Source organism: Panthera leo, chromosome B3, assembly GCF_018350215.1.
Source record: "Panthera leo isolate Ple1 chromosome B3, P.leo_Ple1_pat1.1, whole genome shotgun sequence".
Classification (NCBI taxonomy): Eukaryota; Metazoa; Chordata; class Mammalia; order Carnivora; family Felidae; genus Panthera; species Panthera leo.
The window spans coordinates 39154332-39174098 of record NC_056684.1 but is presented as its reverse complement, the minus strand read 5'-3'; the positions used below and the strand labels follow the sequence as shown (position 1 = coordinate 39174098).

Genomic DNA, 19767 nt, shown 5'->3' with positions numbered 1-19767 from the left:
GCTTCCCTGGAAGCAGCCGTTGGTGCCAGCTTCACCCGAGGTGCCCTCAAACCCGAAAGGACACAGACCGCAGGGAGAGGCTGGCCCTGACCTCTGTCCCTCCTACTCTTCCACTCTAGCCAGGGCCTGCTGGGACAGCCCTCTTCAGGTCCTAGGAGAGCCACACTGATCTCTAAGGCCCCTTCCAGTATTGATCCTCTGAGCTCCAAGGCCCTGGCTTCTGCCCTGGCGGTCTTGTCCCTGAACCTCTAGGGGCTGGCGGATGGCTTAGTTAGGCATGGAGCACACGGAGGGGAAATTTCTCAAGGACAATGGCCCCAGAGCCTGTGGCACGTGAGCTGAGCCACCCTAGCACCCCAGGACCATGTGGCCACACTCCACGCTGCTGCCCTGAGGGTCACCAAACTCCCTCCTTACTTCTGTGTGTGGGGTCTCAGGCGGGCCCACTTTCAAAGCTGGCAGCTGGGTGTGGTAGACAGAAGCAGGTGACCCGGGTCCTGGTCCTGGCTGTCTGTGGCTTTGGCTTCCCCTTTTCATCAAAGTGGTTAGCTGAGCTCTTCAATGCCCCACCCGGGTGACCAAGCAGGGGCATGTGCCCTGAGAAGCTCCCTCTCCACCGGTGTTCACCCGCCCACCCAGCCCCGGCTCACCTGACCCCAGCTCGTACCTGATGGTGTTGTCGGCATCACAGGGGCAGGGCAAGGCACAGCCCAGGCCATACAGTCCCTCGGGGCATAGCCGCTCCTGGCAGCGGGGGCCTTTGTAGCCGGGATCACACTCGCAGGCGCCGGTGGTGGGCGAGCACTGGCCTCCATTGTGACAGTCACAGCGCTGTGAGCACTGGAAGCCGAAGGTCCCAAACGGGCATTCCTCTTGGCACCTGCGGGAAGGAGACTGGGGTTGAGGCTGTGCCCCACCACCTGCCCTTCCAGATCCGCCCAGCACACACCCTGTGCCTCTAGGCCTGAGCCTGGGGTGTGGCACCTGATCCCAGCATCCCTCCCTCCCTTCTCATCTTCCAGGAAGCACCTGCAGGCAGGTCCCCACTTGGTGCCTGGTCCCCTCAGTCCCCCCAGCACGGAATTTGTATGGTCATATTTCATTGATTAGAGGCCTTAAATGGGGTTTTACTTCACTTTTTTTGATTGCAGTAAAATATATGTAACATAAAATTGAACATTTTAACCATTTTTAGGGCTCAGTGGCATGAAGTATATTCACATTTTGTGCAACTGTTTCCACCATCCAGCTCCAGAACCTTTTCACCTTCCCCAAGCTGGAATGTCTGTACCCATTAAACAATAAACCTTATGTATTTTTTTAATTAAAAAAATTTTTTTTAACATTTATTTATTGTTGAGACACAGAGACAGAGCATGTGCAGGGGAGGGGCAGAGAGAGAGAGAGAGAGAGAGAGAGAGACACACACACACAGAGAACCCAAAGCGGGCTCCAGGCTCCGGGCTGTCAGCACAGAGCCCGACACAGGGCTCGAACCTACAAACCAGGAGATCATGACCTGAGTTGAAGTTGGATGCTTAATTGACTGAGCCACCCAGGCGTCCCATAAACCTTATGTTCTTAAGCTATGTTTTAGCATCTCTGCCATCAGTTCAGTCTTACAACTGATGGCGTGTCACAGGGTAATTATCCGTGTTTTCATTCTTAGCCGTCGACAAAATGATGCATCTTACCATTGGTGGCATCTTGGGTTTGATGAAACGTGGTCATTTCATTTCTAATCACTGTTTCCGATTTTATCTTTTGGGCAGATGTACAGTCTCCCTTGGTCAGACTAGAAACGTGTGTCCTCCACCAGCGTGGAATTTTCCTGAGTACAAGAGGCATCCTCCTTCACCAGATGGGAGAATCCCCCACACCAGGGACTAATTCTTCCTCCTCGGACTGGGGATGCTGGTGAGCCAAGGAGGAGAAGTGAGCCCCTTTCATGTCTTGACTTTTGTGTCCAATAGTTTGGCCTGCTCCTTGGAGCTTCCAGTAATAACCTTCATTATTTAAATCATTGCCTTGCAGCCCCTGGGTGTGGATCCTCTGTGGAAGAGTGAGACCCCTGCTGCAGAGTGCCCGACACCCCCCACCCCAGGCCAGGGCTATTCCCCAGGGAGGCAAAGTCACTGTCACTGCGATCCTGGCAAGGTCAGGGGTACACCTGGGGACACAGAGGGTAAAAGAGGTGGGTGGTTCCTGCATCCCAGAGACAAAGGAAATGGCCTCTGGGATTTGGGATGACCCACGGGGCAGTCTGCTTCTGTGATGCTGGAAGGTCGATTCTGGCATCTGCTTTCTCATCATAGAATGGGATGATAATAAAAGCTCCCCAGGTTGTTTGAGGATGAAATGAGGTAATGTGTGTAAACCCTCAGAAAGGTGCCCCAAGCACGGTAAGGGCTCAGTAAGAAATGTGAGTTATTAATTTTCCCGTTAATATTGTTTTCTAAAGTTCTCAGAGCCCATCCGACCTTCTGCCTCATGTTCTGATATGAAAAGGATTCAAGGGAAAAATTCCAAAACGTTAACCATGGAGTAGACTTGAGGAATTCTAAAATGTTCTAATGGTCATCTAGACAACCATTTTCCAGTTTTCCTATGCCTTCCACAATAATGGTGGGGAGGGGGGTATAAAAAATACAGCCCTAAGTTCTTTATTAGATCTTGGAGAGTTGTGAGTTGTAACCAGTGTTCTCCACAACAGGGCAGGGAAAGACCATGTCTGGGCGACCTTGGGTACTGATCACGATGGGGAGGGGCCCCGGTGATGCTGTAGGACTGGGTGGCAAGCGCCTCATGCCCAGAGTGGCCGGTGTGTCAGATGTCAGTCTTGGCATAGGGGGTCTCTGTCTTTCTTTTCTTTGTCGCCTTGAGCCCATGATGACAGGAGAAGGAAAAAGGTGATGGAGGTCTAACTTTGCGGGCTTTCCCGAGGAAGATGCCACCCATCCGCCCCTCACAGAGTTACTGTGACAAAAGGAGGAATGGAGCAGAATGGACGGGCAGTGGGGATGATGATGGGTACAGCCTGGACAGTGGTCAGAGGGGACTTCCAGCTGTGCACACCCCAAAGTCCGGCCACAGGCCCCTAAAGCAGCAGGAAACTCACTATCCAAAGTGCCAGCCCCTGTTCAGCCTCAGAATGGATTTTTCCAGATGTCACTCAATTTGGGTCTCCTCAGATGTCTCAGATGTCAGGGCAAGAGACCCAAGTGAGGAGACCCTCCTGACTCCTCCTCCCTTCCACTGGAACATTCCTGCTCCCTGCCATCCCTCAGGAGTGGGCAGAGCCCTGGCCAGTGAGCTCCTTGTGAAGGGCACCACCCCTACCCTGCCATATTTATGAAGTGACTTATTCCACAGCCCCAGAAAAAGAATCTGGAAATGAAATATTGACAACCTAATCCATTTACATAATCAGCCTCTTTTTTTTTCTTACTCATAATTTAAACAACTTATTTATTTAGAGATCAAGCAACGACTGCTAATGAATTTTACACAAAGCACGCTAATAACGGGGCCTGTGGAACAGAAGGGTAATCACAGCAGGAATTAGTTTTCTACTTAAACATCCTTCCTTTGCAACATATCAATCTAATGTGTCTGATATTGCCATTAACAACCAGATCCATTGCTCAATTAAATTACAAAATGAGCTGCAAAGCCCTCGTTACGTTTCATGTTTAATTTGCACTGGATTCTGCCTATCCGGGGAGGCCTGCATTATTACACCCACTCAACTTTAATATGCTTGCAATGATTTGGGGAGGGTTAATGCAGCTGTCACCTACAAAATTAATGGAAGCAATTTTACAAAATATTAAACACTAGGTGGCCCGTTTAGGTGGGAAACCCAAATGCTACTGGCCCTCCCACTGAACTCTCTATAGTTGATTGGTGAAGCTTGCTCAGGAGACCCCAAGGATTTGGGATTTCTCTCTGGCCCAGGATTGAGGGCTGCCCCAACAAGAAGAGGGATTAGAATTACTTTTCTGTTGGGCACATCTTGGAAAATCGAGAGAGTCAGTGATGTAAGGTCTACTGGTGTTGCGTCCAGCCAGCTGGAAGTCTGGGCCTGATTGTCTCCAACAACAAGTGAGCTGTTGTTACCTCTCATGTGCAGGTGGACTGCAACAAAGGGTCCTGTTCTGGTTCTGGGGTCTTCTAGCTCCTGACCCTCGTAGCTCATCCTGAGCATTTCCTTATTGGGGGAGAGGGTGAGGATGTGAAGTTGGGCTCAGTGCTTCAGTCCGTCCCCTCTGCACCTTCCCCCAGAGACCCCCATCTTTGACAGAAGTCAGAGAGGATTTCCAGATACTGCACCCCATGTGCTAAGGCTGGGAAGATCAAAGGGATGGATACTGGCTCACAAAGAGATTAGATCTGGCTCAAAAGACTTTGGGCTAGAAGCACATAAATGTAAAGCAAAAAATGGAAAATCGCTTTTCTGGACATCGCCAAGAATTTGAGGCTGACTCCAGTCACAGTTGGAGGGGCCCAATTATATTGTCACAACCAGAAAGACCAATTAGTTGACTCAGCCTCGATCCCTGCTTGCTGATGTTATCTGGGCAGGAGAAGCAGAGGGATGGTGAACAAACGTTCCTCTTGCCTCACCTTGTCTGGGCAGAGTAACAAAACCCAAGGTCAGAGATAAGACGCAGATCCCACAGAAGCAGGAAAAGCGTTTGAGAGCCTCCTTTCTACCACCCCTCTCTCTGCTCGAAGAGACACATGTAGTTGAGACTTGGCCCGGGTCCTGTGGGCAAACGTCCTCTTCCAGCTCTGAATTCACTCACCATGCAACACACTGACTGTGGCTTCTCTCACTTCCATAGCACCAAGCCCACCCATCATCATGGCATCCTTCTTCCTACCATGGCAAATGTGCTTATACAGTAATTCCTCAGTTATGTGTTTTGTGAGCTATCTGCTCTGCAGGGCTGGAGTGATTCCTGGACCCTGTGCCCTTGTTCAGTCTGCTCTCAGGCCTCTAGCCTTCAGAGAATGCAAACTTATGCCCGTACCCTTTTGGCAGAACTCAAATTAGGCACAGAAATTTAGTTCTAGAAGAAATTATGCAAAATGTACCAACTAGTTTGCACCCCCAGCTTCCTTGGATTACTGGTGCCATTGTCTCCCTGCAGTAAGGCAGAAAGCAGAGAGTGGCTAGTAGGTGCTCACTTCCTTCTCTGGGTGAGTCAGTGCAAGTTTAGGGCTTGGGTCACCGGGCTGGGGGCGGGGCGGTGTGTGTAGCGGGCCAAGGGCCAGGAAGGATGAGTTGATGAGTCTTCCCGGCAGGAGGACTCAGAATGCTTTCTGAGAAAGGAGCAGGAAGGCTCACAGAGGGATGCTGTGGGCTGGTGAACCCCAGCCGCTCTCTGCAAGGCTGCTGGGAAAATGAGCAATATGAACAGCAAGGACAATAGCTAACCCCCCTCTTACCTGTCCCCCATGTAGCCAGCTGTGCAGTGGCACCGTCCAGTCACATGATCACACTGCCCTCCATGGTGGCAAGGACAGTCCTGGCTGCAGTTCTGGCCGAATGTCCCTGGTGGGCAGGGCTGGGCACACACTGCTCCCTGAAACAGAGGAGGGAAGACACACATAGGTAGTGCAATCCTGAGGCCACTCTCTCCTAGAAGTGGCACAGCGGCCGTAGTCCAGGGACCACCCCATTTCCTCAGTGGGACTTTCTTCCCAGTCATAAAGCATAAGAAGCTGGACATGGTGGCTTCCAAAGCCCCAATTTAGAGACAGGGAGACTGAGGCCAATTTGCTCATCCAATTATTCAGCACACATTTATTAAGTGCCTGTTGTATACCAGGCTCTGTGTTAGATATTATGGATACAAAAGTATGAGGGAGACTCGATTTGTGACCTCCCAATCTACTGGGGAGAGAGGCAACAAAGCAGATAACTAAAGTACAATGTGCTAAGCACTGTGACACTGGCAGACAATAAAGTGCTGAGGAAAAACAGACACTCTAATTAAACATAGTGGTCTGGAAACACACACTTTATTTCTATTTCTTTCCCCAACCCTGCTAACATGAAAGCAAAGGGGCAAAGGTATGAGCCTGCAAAGACAAAAGCAATGGAAGTGGAGACCATGCAGGACACAAACGTCTTCCAAGATATGCTGGAAGATGGTAACCTCAGTAAAGCTCAGGAATCAAAGACACCAAGAACATCTGAAGGTCCAAGGGCAGGTGTGCAGGAACAGGAGGGCTATTCAAAAGTTTATAATAGATAGAATTAGACCCCAGACCTCTGCCCCCACTTCAAACAGCCAGGTGACTTCCCCAGTCTGGCAGAAGTCTGGAAGTTGACTTTTGAAGAGTCTGACCCACGTAGGCTTGGACAGAGGGACACCAAGCACAACTGAGGGAGGTGCCATGAGAAACAGGGATCCTGTGCACTCTGCCTGCTCAGCAACTAGACTGCTGATTACCATTCCTGCTAGGGATGCAGGTAAGCTCAAAAGCAAAAACCTGCAGATATTGATATTTGAGGGTCCCATCAGTCAACAAGCCTGGAAACTCCCCCTACCTTTAAGCTTCCTAACAGCTTTTCTGAGGCTTACCAGAAAACCTGAACAGGTACTGGAGGATCACCAGATATTTCAAATGAAATAACAGATGAAGACCTAAGCAGAAAATACACAAAAGGAACACAGAGGAAATAGGAAGTATGCAGGGAGCAAAGACAACTTTTAAAAAGAGAATTACAAACCTCCGTTATAATTAAAATGAGTATCCGTAGGTAGTTATTTGAAATTATTTTTATCTATGAAAGAGCAGAGTGGTATAAAAGGAAATATCCCAGAGAAAAGTAAAGATTTCTTGAAATTTAAAAATAAGATGGCAGAAATTTAAAAATTTTTAGTAGAAGAGCTGGAAAATGCATAAATTTCCCACAAAGTAGGACAAGAGAGAGGGAGAAGTGCGGGGGTGGGGGAGGCACTGAAGGAGGAAACTGTAGGCAAAATATAATAAAATTAGAGGATCAGTCCAGGAGGTCTGACATCTAATTAACAGAGGATTTCAGACAGTGGAACAGAGAAAATGGAGGTGCCTAAATTAAATGGGAAATATAATACAAGAAAAATTTCCCAGAATGGAATAATGGAAAGCACTGATCTCTGAATTGAAAAGGTCTAGAGAGTTTCCAGCATGAAAAATGAAAAAGACCCACATTAAGGCTTATAATTATAAATTTTTATACTTTCATGGATAAAGAAATTATCCTCAAAGTTTTTAGAAAGTGACATACAAAAGAACAGGAATCAAAATGTATTGGATTTCTTAACTAGAAGCTAGATGATAATGGAGCAATGCCTCAGAAATTCAGAGGAAAATAATTTCCAAACTAGAATTCTATACCCAGCTAAACTAACACTCAGGTGGGGCGTAGCCTCAAAAAACTAACTTCCTAAGCTTCTCTTCTAGAAAGCTACTGAAGGACTTTTTTTTCATTAAAAAGAATTATATGATAAAAAGAAAGAAATGGGGACTTCAACAGAAGAGAGAGGTGGAGGGAATCACAGGGTGGCAGTGAAAGGAAGTCCGAGAATGACACCAGGGCAGCAGGAACTGAAGTACACAAAGCTCTGGGGGGTGTGGCCTCCAAGAAAATAACTGGAACAAAACCCAAATTGAGAGATTTCTAATGGGTCTGAACTTACTGAGAGGCCTTTTTGAGTTCTGCCAGAGAGTTTTAGGGATAAATTAGTAACAATACATAGGTGAGCATATTAACATAAACACTGATTTTGAATTCATTATGTCATCAAATTATGAAGTCATCAATTTCATCAAAATGATTCAACCAAAAATTATAATAAAGTTGCACTGAGAGGGTTGGGGAAGGGTTGCATGTGATGTGTGTGTGTGTGTGTGTGTGTGTGTGTGTGTGTGTGTGTGTGTAAGACAGATTTGAATCTTATCCTATGGTAGGAAGTCAACAGAAATGGCAATGAAATGGCAGTGAAGCATGTGATGCAGAAATGAGGAGGGAAATGCCAGAAGAAACACCTACAAGAGGTGAATGCACTTGCCTTTCAGGAGTAGGATTTGTGAGTGAGTCAGGGGACTACTTTCCCCTCCCTTCAGTACTAGCCTTGTGAGATTAGATAACTTAAAAAAATTTTTTTAAATGTTTATTTCTGAGAGAGCAAGAGCGAGAGAGAGAATGAGCAGGGGAGGAGCAGAGAGAGAGAGGAAGACACAGAATCTGAAGCAGGCTCCAGGCTCTGAGCTGTCAGCACAGAGCCTGATGTGGGGCTTGAATTTGTGAACTGTGAGATCATGACCTGAGTGGAAGTTGGACGCCCAACCGACTGAACCACCCAGGGGCCCCAAGATTAGATAACTTTAAACAATTATATCTGTGAATCTTAGGTCTTTATAAAAGAGAAATCTGAACAAGCTTCCCTTTCAGCCTCTCCCTTTCATTTCTCTTATGGAGACCAAGGATTCTCCCACAATTAATTCATCAATAAGTTCAATACACAGTTATTAAGCACCAACAACTGCGGGCCCAGAGGAAGCTGTTTTACTCAGGAAAATGCTGCCAGACCCAAGTCATTTTTCAATATCATCCAATTTATTGTAATGAATTAGGTGGGAGGCTTTTTAGCTCAGATTTCTCTTCCCCACCTGTCAGAAGGTGAGGGACTGGTGTGGGGGGAGTGGAAGGGGGAATGGAGAAGGCAGAGGCAGCAGCTGAGGGGACAGTGAGATGAGTGTGTATGTGAGGAGAGGGGCAGGGAAAAGCCACAGAGGAAGGGGCTCTTTTCCTCCTAGGGGTGATAGGGGTTCCCCATAGAGGCTTGCCTTTCTCACTATACCCCAGAAGCTTCTAAGACATGACCAGGACTCCACAAGGAGGCCCACAGAGAAGCTTCGTGTACAGAGTGCTACCTTCTGAAATTGCCTGGGAAAATCAAGCTCTGGATTGTACTCTTTAGATCTGTGAGTGTAGTGGAAGCCGCTGGGGGCCAACAAGAAAGTGAGGGCTTGGAGGATGATAAAGGCAGGACCCTTCGGCCCAGCACCCTCTTCCCAGCCCTAGCCGTCCCTGGGAGGGGCCTCAGGACTGAGCTGCAGCGTCCTTACACTGTGACTCTGCATGCACGAGGGGTATTAATAATTCATACAAATCTGCAAGTTAAATGCTGTGTAAAAAATAGAAACGCAATTGTCTACCAAAAAATTAAAAATATAAAGTCCCCAAATCCATAGGTGTCTATTGACAGTTTCCTGTCGTCTCGAAGAACAAACTTCTCACTGTGTTGGGAAGAAAAAAATTCCTCCAAGACTTCCTCCCTTCCCCTTCTTTGACCACTGGCTTCCATCAGTGTCTCTAGAGAGGCCTGTGGCCCATTCTCCTCCTCCCTCACCCTGACCCAACCTCAATGCCTGCTGCTAGGCCTCTGAAAACCCAGCCTGTGGGTGGTGGAATTCTGGAAGCAGGTGGGAGATAAGAGGGTCTTTCCAGAGACTGGTTCAGGGCGGGAGAAATGGGCAGGTGAGAAATGAGAGAGGCAGCAGCAGCCCCTTTGTCCTCAGAAGAGACAGTCAGACAGACACCAAGGGCTGGGGTTCAGGAGTCCAAGAGTCAGGAGACCCAGATTCTAACCCACCTTCCTCTTAACCAGCAGTGTAGCCATGGGCAGGTCACTCAACCTCTCTGGGCCTCAGCTTCATCATCTGAGAAAGGAGGGGATTGATGGACCAGTGGTGTTCAGACCTCTAAAAGCTGGGAGGCCCTGTTTTTATATGAAATCTTACCAAGAACCTCAATATAGAAAGTAGGTTAAAATGGAGAAGTGAGGGTGTGTGGGACCGACCCAGAGCCCTAATTATTAGGCTCCCCACCCACCCTCACCCCCAAGAAACCCGAGGGTTCTGTGAAACTCAGAAGGAAATCCTACAGTCTTGATCAATTATTTCCAAATATGGATCTGCGGACAGGGTTGGCACTTCAGAATCATCTGGGGATCTTATTAAATATAGAGATCCAGGCCCCAGAAAGTCTCTGGTGGGGCCTGGAAATCTGTTCTTAAGACCCACCCTCAGCCCCAGAAACTCTGGCGTGCAGCCACGTTTGGACACTGCTGGACCAAATCATCCCCTGGTCCTTTCCTGCTCTAAAAAATCCCGGCAAATCTGTGCCCGTGTCAATGGGCCCTGCAAGCATCCCTCCAGCCTGCTCCCCATGACCTCTGCCTTCACAGCTTCCCGAAATACCCTGCTCCTACTCAGTACCCCTGTCCTCTCTGGCTTTGCAAAGAAGTTTCAGGCCCTGGGGGATGCAGCCCCCTGTGTCACTGAGCTTCCCCCAAAATGGGGTGTGTTACTGGAGAGTCAGAGGCGGGGGCACAGCCTGGGAGAGTCCGATTTAGTGACTCGGTGCTCCTGAGAAGTTTGGGTCATTGGTGGGGGGAGCCCTGACAGAGTGTGTTAGCTAAAAAAAAAAAGAGCCTTGTGGATTGTCTGCAGGATCCAGGGATATAAAACAAGCAATGATAAAGGACAGAGTCTGCAAGGCACTTTGAATGTGCACTGCCTCATCTGAGCCTTTTGCCCACCAGGGCGGTTATGAAGGGCAGGGCTTACTATTGTTGTATGGGTTCTGCTTACAGATGGGGAAACAGAGACCAGAGTAACTGAGCACTTTTTTCAGGGTCAACACTGGTTGCAGGACCTGAACTGAGGCCTGTGAGGTTGTAATTCCCACCCTTTCCTTTCCATAATAGCGGTTCCCAGACACAAGAGCTGGGTTGGTTGAGGCTGCACCAGAATCACCGGGAGCGCATATTGAAATGCAGATTCTGGGCCCACAGAACAGCGGGGTACAGGCTGGGAATCTGAAGTTCTAGAACTTCAGGTGATCTCTACTCTTCCATCTCCCCTCCTCCTCCCACCTGTTCCCCTGCCCTCACACCACACCCTTTCTGCCACATTGGGCCCAGAGCCCACGGCAGCTCAGGTGAGTACCTATCTATGTCCAAGGAAAGAGCTTATCTAGATTTCAACTCCTTTGAGCATGAGAGACCACAGGCTCAGAGAGGTTAAGGAACCTGCCATCAGTTCACACAGCCCTTAGATGTAGACTGTCATTCAAAGTTGTGTCCAAGGGATCTCCGGTGGTTATCTAGTGATGCCTGTGACCACAGATAGGAGGGAGAGTTTTCAGGGTGGGAAAAGAATTCAGCCCCTCAACGTGTGTGGGTGAGGGACGCTCACACCTCTTACAGAGGCCCACCCAGGTCCTGTGGGCCCACCTACCGTCCAGCCTGGGGGGCAGGCACACTCTCCAGTGATGTGGTGGCAGGTGCCCCCATTCTGGCAGGGGCAGCGCAGCTCACAGTAAGCCCCGTGGCTTCCAGGCGGACACAGCTCCTCACAGCTGCATGAGGAAGCAGAGGTGTCAGACATGGCAGCATTCAGTCAGTGGCAGTGTCCCAGTACTCCAGGGCTCCCTAGGAATTCGAGAGTCCACAGCCGATGTGAACTGTATTAGCTGAGATGCAGTCCTGCTTTCTGCCAGAAGGGGGAAACAGGGCTCAGACATAATGAACTGGAATGCTGTGTGACTGGGCCCATGCCTATGGGGTAACTTAAGCGCTTAATGTCAAGAAGAGTGTTTTTTGGGGAAGGCTTCCGTGAGAGGAAGACATTTTATGTGGGTCCTGAAGGTGAAGTTAGTTTCACTGGGAGAAGGGAAGGAAGGGCATGCCAGGCAGAAGGAACAGCATGAGTAAAGGCACTGAGATGTGGTTATTGATCTGGCTTTTAAGAATCTACCTAGATTCAGGGAGACTAAGTATCTGGGCATGCCCCACTTTTAGCCTCTGGAAAGTTCTCAGCTGTCATGACGGGTTCATGTGCACTGCTGAGGTATGAGGGAGGCTTTGCACAGGATCTTGGCCTTGGGCCTCAGGGAAATGGCCCTGGCCTCTAGCTGGAGCTGGCCCTGGAGTTGGCCAGACCTTGGGGCAGGAAACACCCTCAATCAAGGATGTGTCCCTGACCAGTGTCCTTGGATACCCTCTCAGGATCTAGGGCTGTTGGGAGGCCACGGAGTCTTCAACAGGGTGGGGAGTGGGGAGGAGAACTTCAATCTTGCTCTGAGGGGGTCTCAATTAAGCAGTCTTGGAGGTTCCCTCTCAGTACAGACTCTCTAGAGAACTGGAGTGAGGGGCTGTTTGGGGTGTGAGGGGAGAAGACAGGGGATATGAACAGGCACAATAAATTCTCTGAATCTATTCATAGTACTTACTGCCCAGGGCCCTCACCCATCTCTTTCTCAAATGGCCTGGAAGGGTCGGGACCCAGGTGAGCAGCGGGCGTTTGGGTTATGATCAGAGGAGAATGCCAAACTGAGGTCTGGGGCCCGGACAGGAAGGGCCTCGCGGGAGGAGTTTCATGAACTCCTGATGTATTTGGTCTCAGCTTGCACCTGTTACCCTGGGGCCTGGATGGAGGGACCGGGGACCTGCGTGGGTGAGGCCTGGGCATTTAACCTCTGTAGGGCTTGGGGTCACAGCGCGGGAGATCTGCCAGCCAGGACTACCTTGAACTTCTGTCTGTACCCCCTACCCTGCTCCTCGGTTAGGGGCCAGTGGCAGACTGCGCAGCTGCGGGGAGGGAGCCAGCCCCGCCCCGCCCCGCCCCTAGGGCCCTGGGGGCGGTACTCACTAGACTCCGGTGTAGCCCGGAGCGCAGAGGCACTGGCCGGTGCGGGGGTCGCAGCTGGCTCCGTGGCGGCACTGGCACTGCAGCTGGCAGCCCTTGCCGTGGGTGCCCGGCGCACAGAGCTCCTCGCAGCGCCAGCCGCGGAAGCCAGCGGCACACACGCAGGCGCCCGTGATGGGGTTGCACAGGGCTCCATTCTGGCACTGGCACCGATTGCTGCAATGGGGGCCCCAGTGGTCGCTGTCACAGCCTGCAAGAGAGGAGCCGGTCAGGGCTGAGGGAATTCCCTGAGGGACTGTCCTTGGGACGGGGGCTGGAACCGATACCCCAAAGGCCACTCTCTGCGTTGCTCTTCCCTGGATAAGGAGACAGCAAGGGCCATTAGGGGGGAAGCTTTGGCACCTCATAACCTCCATGGGCTCTTCGCCAAGCCACTCCACTAATCATACACCCTAAGAAGATTATTTCTTCAAGGTATCTCCCAGTCTGGGCCATCCCATTCCAACCAGTGCTTCCCTGAAGCCCCTCCCGGGTATTGAAATTCTGGAACCATAAGCTATTCACCTCCCTCTGCCTTTGCTAAATTCTTCTTGGTTGGTTGTCTCTGTTCCTCTCAGCCAGGCTTTCTCTTCTGGTTTGCTACCGCTCTTCTCTGTGACACTACTCACTCCCCCTTCTCAGTCCCTCCCCAGCCCAGCCCCCATCTCTCTCTCTTTCCCTCTCTTTCTGAAACTCATTAGTTTTCTCACCTCTTGTACCTCACTCTCCAGTGAGAATGCCTTCTAGCTCCCTGCACCCTCTCCCCCCCACCCCCCTCCCATCTCCCTGTCACCCTTCCCATCTGTCTCTCCGAGGCTTCTCCTTTTCAGCAATGTCTACCCACCCTGCACCCCCACCCCCCGCCCCTGGGTTGCTTTATCTTCAGTTCAATTTCTTTACTTTCCAAGTAGCCAACTTCAGAAGGAGCAGGAAAAAGAAATGTTTCCCTGGGAGGAGCCAGACAGCCTTCAAGATCTTTATATGTAATTAAATGTTTCAAAGAGTGATGATATCTGAGCCAGCTTTGCAGAAACTTTCATAGCTGTGGAAAGGACCTGAATGGCAGAGCCCCAGGTAGGTCACCCAGCCTGCTGCCACCTCCCCCTCTGACCTTCCCCTGGTGCCTACAGGACACCCAATACCAAGATGTCCTCAAACCACAGGCTCATTCACTTGAATCCTGGAGTGTGGTGGATGTGGGGTTCAAGCATGGCCATAGACAGGCACAGATAATGTTCTACGAGAAGTTCAATGGAGAAAAAGACTACTCCCAGCTAAGGAGATCGGGCAAGACTTCCTAAAGTCTCATTTGTCTGCCTATCAGAGTGACCAAGTGTCCTGGTTTCAGCACTAAAATCCCACCTTCTGAGAAATCCTTCAGTCCTGGCCAAACCGGAATGGCTGGACACCCTACCTTCTGAAGACAAGGTGCCGATCAGATGATCTTTGTGCTCCAGTGATTCTAGGGTTTAGACACTCAGAGAAGGAAGGCGGCAGGTGAGTGTGACTGGAGAAAGTGTCACTGGGGCAGGCTCAGTATGAACAAAGAGGCAGTGGCGCTCGAGTGTTGGGCATGCACAAGAGCAGAAGGTTCTAGCGAGGCCAGTGAGTACATGGGATCTTTGGGGACGAAGGCATTGATGGAGGAATCACTCCATCAGCCCCACAAACTCCACTGGATGTACCTCCCACTTGTTGATCAAGGTCAAATGGTCAATGTCATGGAGCCTGTCCATCATCCTTTAACAGATGGAACCAGCCTGGGCCCAAATCCCTGTCTTGCTTTATTCCTTCTTCATCTCTGCCCCAAATATTCACATATACAAACTGAGCTGCCAGCTTATGAGTAAGCCCCACCCTGCATTTTCTACCTGGTACTACGGTGAGGCAAAATCAAGTCCAACAGCCAAAATGATCTTGACAAAGAACAAAGCTGGAGGCATCATGCTTCCGGATTCCAAACTATATTACAAAGCTATAGTAATCAAAACAGTATGATACGGGCATAAAAACAATGGATCAATGGAACAGAACAAAGAGGCCAGAAATAAACCCAGGAATATATGGTCAGTTAATTTATGACCAAGGAGCCAAGAATATACAATGGGGAAAGGACAGTCTCTTACATCATACACAAACATTAACTCAAAATGGATTAAAGATTGAAATGTAAGACCTGAAACTATGAAACTCCTAGAAGAAAACATAGGTGGTAATCTCCTTGACGCAGGCGATAATTTTCTGGATTTGACATGAAAAGCAAAGGCAACAAAACCAAATATAAACAAGTGGGACTACATTAAACTAAAAAGCTTCTGCATAAGAAAGGAAACCATCAGCAAAATGAAAGGCAACTTACTGAATGGGAGAAAACATGTGCAAATCATGTAACTGACAAGGGGTTAATATTCAAAGTCTATAAAGAACTCATACAACTCAATAGCAAAAAAACAAACAAACAAACAGAAAATGAAACAAAAAACCCAAACGATCCAATTAAAAAATGGGCAGAGGATCTGAACAGTCATTTTTACAAAGAAGACATACAGAGGGCCAACAGGTACATGAAAAGGTGCTACACATCACTAATCATCAAGGAAATGCAAATCAGAACCACAATGAGATATCACCTCACACCTGTTAGAACGGCTAGCATCAAAAAACAAGAAATAACAAGTGTTGGCAAAAATGTGGAAAGAAGGGAACCCTCGTGCACTGTTGGTGGGAATACAAACTGGTGCAACCATTGCGGAAAACAGTATGGAGGTCCCCCCACTCCCAAATTAAAAATAGAACTATCCTGGGGCACCTGGGTGGCTCAGTCGGTTGAGCGTCCGACTTCAGCTCAGGTCACGATCTCGCGTCCATGAGTTCGAGCCCCGCGTGGGGCTCTGGGCTGATGGCTCAGAGCCTGGAGCCTGCTTCCGATTCTGTGTCTCCCTCTCTCTCTCACCCTCCCCCGTTCATGCTCTGTCTCTCTCTGTCTCAAAAATAAATAAACATTGGGGCGCCTGGGTGGCGCAGTCGGTTGAGCGTCCGACTTCAGCCAGGTCACGATCTCTCAGTCCGTGAGTTCGAGCCCCGCGTCAGGCTCTGGGCTGATGGCTCGGAGCCTGGAGCCTGTTTCCGATTCTGTGTCTCCCTCTCTCTCTGCCCCTCCCCTGTTCATGCTATGTCTCTCTCTGTCCCAAAAATAAATAAAAAACGTTGAAAAAAAATTTAAAAATAAATAAACATTAAAAAAAAAATTAAAAAAAAAAATAGAACTATCCTATGATCCAGCAATTCCAGTTCTGGGTATTTATCCAAAGGAAATGAAAATACAAACTTGAAAAGATATACGCACCCTCGTGTTCACTGCAGCATTATCTATGACAGCCAAGACATGCAAGCAACTTAAGTGTCCATTAATAGATAAATGGATAAAGAAGATGTGGTATATTTAGACAATGGAATGTTATCCAGCCACAAAAAAGAAGGAAATCTTGTAATTTGTAACAACATGGATGGACCTTGAGGGCATTATGCTAATAAGTCAAACAGAGACTTATGAAATAAGTCAAACAGAGAAAGACAAACACCATATGATTTATGTGGAATCTAAAAAATGAAGAAACAGACAGGAACTGGACTCATAGATGCAAAGAACTATTTGGTGGTTACCAGAGGTGGGGTGTAGGAGGTGGGGAAAATGGGTGAAGGTGGCCAAAAGGTACAAAGTTCTAGTTACCAAATAAATAAGTCATGGGGATGTGACGTCCAGCATGGTGACTAGAGTTAATACCATTGTATAGTTAATAATACGTGAAAGTTAGTAAGAGTAGATCTTAAAGGTTCCCATGGCAAGAAAAAAACCATGTAACTATGTATGGTGACATATGTTGACCTGTGCTGATCATTTCACAATATATACAAATGTGGAATCATTATGTTATATACCTGAAACATTTTTTTAAATTTTTTTAATGTTTATTTATTTTTTTGAGAGAGAGTGAGAGACGGAGCTCGAGAGGGGAAGGACAGAGAGAGGGAGACGCAGAATCCGAAGCAGGCTCCAGGCTCTGAGCTGTCAGCACAGAGCCTGATGTGGGGCTCGAACTCACAGACTGTGAGATCATGACCTGAGCCGGAGTCAGACGCTTAACCGACAGCCATCCAGGCACCTCTGAAACTAATTTCTTAATACAAAAAAAAAAAAAAAATCAAGTCCAGATATAGTTACAAACTCCACCCACAATGGAAGAGGCTCATAAGACAGAGAATAACCGAGTATCCAGCAGTCAGCTTCTCCCACGTCACCCTCTCTCTGGGACATATATCAACGAGTGGAAAGACTAGCCGAATTAACTGCTATACCATTTCTCAATCTCTTTTTGTTGCCAAGCACACGTAGTTGAATTCCCATAAATTTAACGTACCTATGACGTGACTCCATTGTAATAATAACGACAACCACGTTTTAAATGCTCACTTGTGACATTTAAAACCCTGTAAGTTAGGCTTTATTACTCTTCATTTTACAGATGGGGAAACTAAAGGGTCAGCGAGGTTAAGTGATTGCCCAAGGTCCTAGTCAAGGGCAGGCTCAGGTCTGGCTCCAGCAACCTCCACTGCCGGTAAATGGGACACTTTCTGAAGGATGCTTCTGTGGACAGAAACTCAGGGGTGCCACTGGGCATAAGGGGGCAGCTGCAGAACACAAGGGTAGAGATGCCATGTAAACCAGCCACTTCCTCTCTGCTCATCACTGGGAACAGCCCCAGGATCTAGAACAAGGGATTCTCTTCGTTGTTACGGTCATAGTCACTGCCCTCGGACCTTGACTCTGAAGGAAACTGCTAGAGTCCAAAGCCAGTTTGTCCTTGGTGCATCCCAGGGTGTAGTTATGCTTTGCTTATCAGAGGTGACCTCCATTCTCTCTGGCACAACCCAAACCCCAAACTGGAGAGCATACAGTCTAGTGGGGACGGAGATGCTAAGGCGGCATTTAAAGTATCTCACAGAAGTGCCACAGCAAGGGTCGTTCAGGACAATATAGAAGGGCGTGGGTGGGTTTGAATCCAGACTAAGGGGTTAGGGACTATATCCTCAAAGAAGAGACCTGAAGGAGGGGTGAGCGTGGGGAATGGTTCCAAGCAGAGGAAATAATGTACGTAAAAACTTGGAGCTGGGAAAAAGCATGACATGAGAGAACATTTTAAAAGGTATGTGTGTCTGGAGTATAGACTTTAAGGGAGAGCAAGGTATAGGTGGGGAAGATTCCTGGGCAGGATCCCAGGTCCAAGGGCTCTGTGAGGCATGTTCAGGGGTGTTGACTTCCCACAAGGGCAGCCGGGAAACTCTAGATGTGTTCCAAGTAGGGGACAGACATGATTAGGTATGGCCGTAGAAAGACTGCTCTGGTAAGAATAGATATGTGGGCAGGAAAAACGGAGCAAGAGTGGGGTCAGGGGGACTGGCTGTTATATATATATAGTAGGAAAGAGATGGTGGTGGCCTTGACTAAGGTAGTAGCACTGGGGATGGAGGGAAGGGGACAGACTCCAGCTGTATTGATGAGGTACAAGCCACAAGGACTTGCTGATTGACAGAGTGCTGGAGAAGGAAGACGAGGGAGGAAGGATGTCGACCCGGCTCTGGCTTCGGCTGCCGGGTGGATATTGGTGCCAATCACCCTAATTCTTTATGGGCAACACAAGGGTGAATAGCACATGTCGGGGGAAAGAGAATGATGGGCCAATGAATTTGAGGTGTCCAAGAGACATCCAGGAAGGCATTCAAAGCCACTCACTTACCACTAACTGATGCCCTAACACTTAGGTGCTTTCATTCTTTCACTTGTCTGTTCCACACACATTGGTCAAGCGCCAAGTAATGCCAGAAAGTGTCCTGCCCTCTTGGAACATACAATCTAGTGGGGACAGAGATGACAGAAAAGCCTATATGGTGTGCCATAAAATGCCCTATTAAGGGTGTCAGAGAAGCACAGGCAAACACAGTTCCATTAGGTCTGACAATCTGGGTTCTCAGCGTGCGTGTGTATACACACATGTGCAAATTTGTGTCTGTGTGTTTTATGGAGTTCCTAAAAATACATAGAAAGAGCTTCACGTCACAGTAGGAAACCATGGAAACAAACAGTAAACATCTGTAGACTAAAAAAGCAAAGCATTTGCCATATTAATGGAGCCGTTAATCTAGGGGCAAATAGCCCTGTAAGTCCAAGTTGACAGGAAGAGGTTACATTCAATTTAGAATATTCTGATTAAGGGAGCAGGGAAGTGTGTAATCCATTCCATATAAATTTCCCCTCAGAGTGATTAAATGAAAAAAAATGTTAGGGTTCACAGGGATAAGCTTCAGTTATCTAGAAAATCCACTTAAAAACACCTCATTCCCCAGCAATGACAGAGAAATGAGGCAGAGCTGCAGTGAGTCAATTATCTTTCCTGTTGAAGGTGAATAAAAACTACAGTCATTAAAATTACAACAGGATTTTGCATTCTTTCGCAGATACAAACTCTTTCCAATTTGGCCTTGGAATGTCACCCCCTCATGCTTTTTTTTTTTTTTTTTTTTTTCTCCCTGTCACAGACATTCCTTTCTAATTATTTTTTGGCTTTGGCTGATGTTTCAAGTGGATGTATCTTCTCCGGGCAGCTAGCATATGGCCTGGCTTGTTCTGTTCCCTTAGGCTGGCCCACTCACCCCCCTTTCCCAGCCAGTACATCTCCCTACTTCGGGGTCCAGGGCTAATGTGTTCCTGGCTCATTTAATTCTTACAACCACCCACCTGCAAGGGGTGCGCCTCCATTTTGTAGATCAGGAAACTGAGGCCCAGAGAGGTTATGTAACTTGTCCAAAGTCACACAGCTGGGGAGTGACTGGGCATTTGAGCTCCTAACCACTGCTGTCCTGCTGACTGTGGTCCGGTGTTGATGGAAGAGGGGACACAGGACACTGGCAGCCAGCCTGGGCTAAAACAGCCGCCTTGGATAATTCACAAGGAGATGA

General features: G+C 48.4%; 1 protein-coding gene across 1 annotated transcript in view; it reads right to left on the bottom strand.

Moving 5' to 3' along the window:
• MEGF11 (multiple EGF like domains 11) overlaps window positions 1-19767 on the bottom strand; it is a 230476-nt gene that overhangs the window by 63171 nt on the left and 147538 nt on the right. Inside the window, exons 5-8 of the mRNA XM_042941666.1 lie at window positions 12718-12964; window positions 11305-11425; window positions 5455-5591; window positions 668-880 (exon numbers count right to left, since the gene is read on the bottom strand). Of these exons, the coding sequence (XP_042797600.1) occupies window positions 668-880; window positions 5455-5591; window positions 11305-11425; window positions 12718-12964 (718 nt within the window). The remainder of the gene's footprint in view (window positions 1-667; window positions 881-5454; window positions 5592-11304; window positions 11426-12717; window positions 12965-19767) is intronic.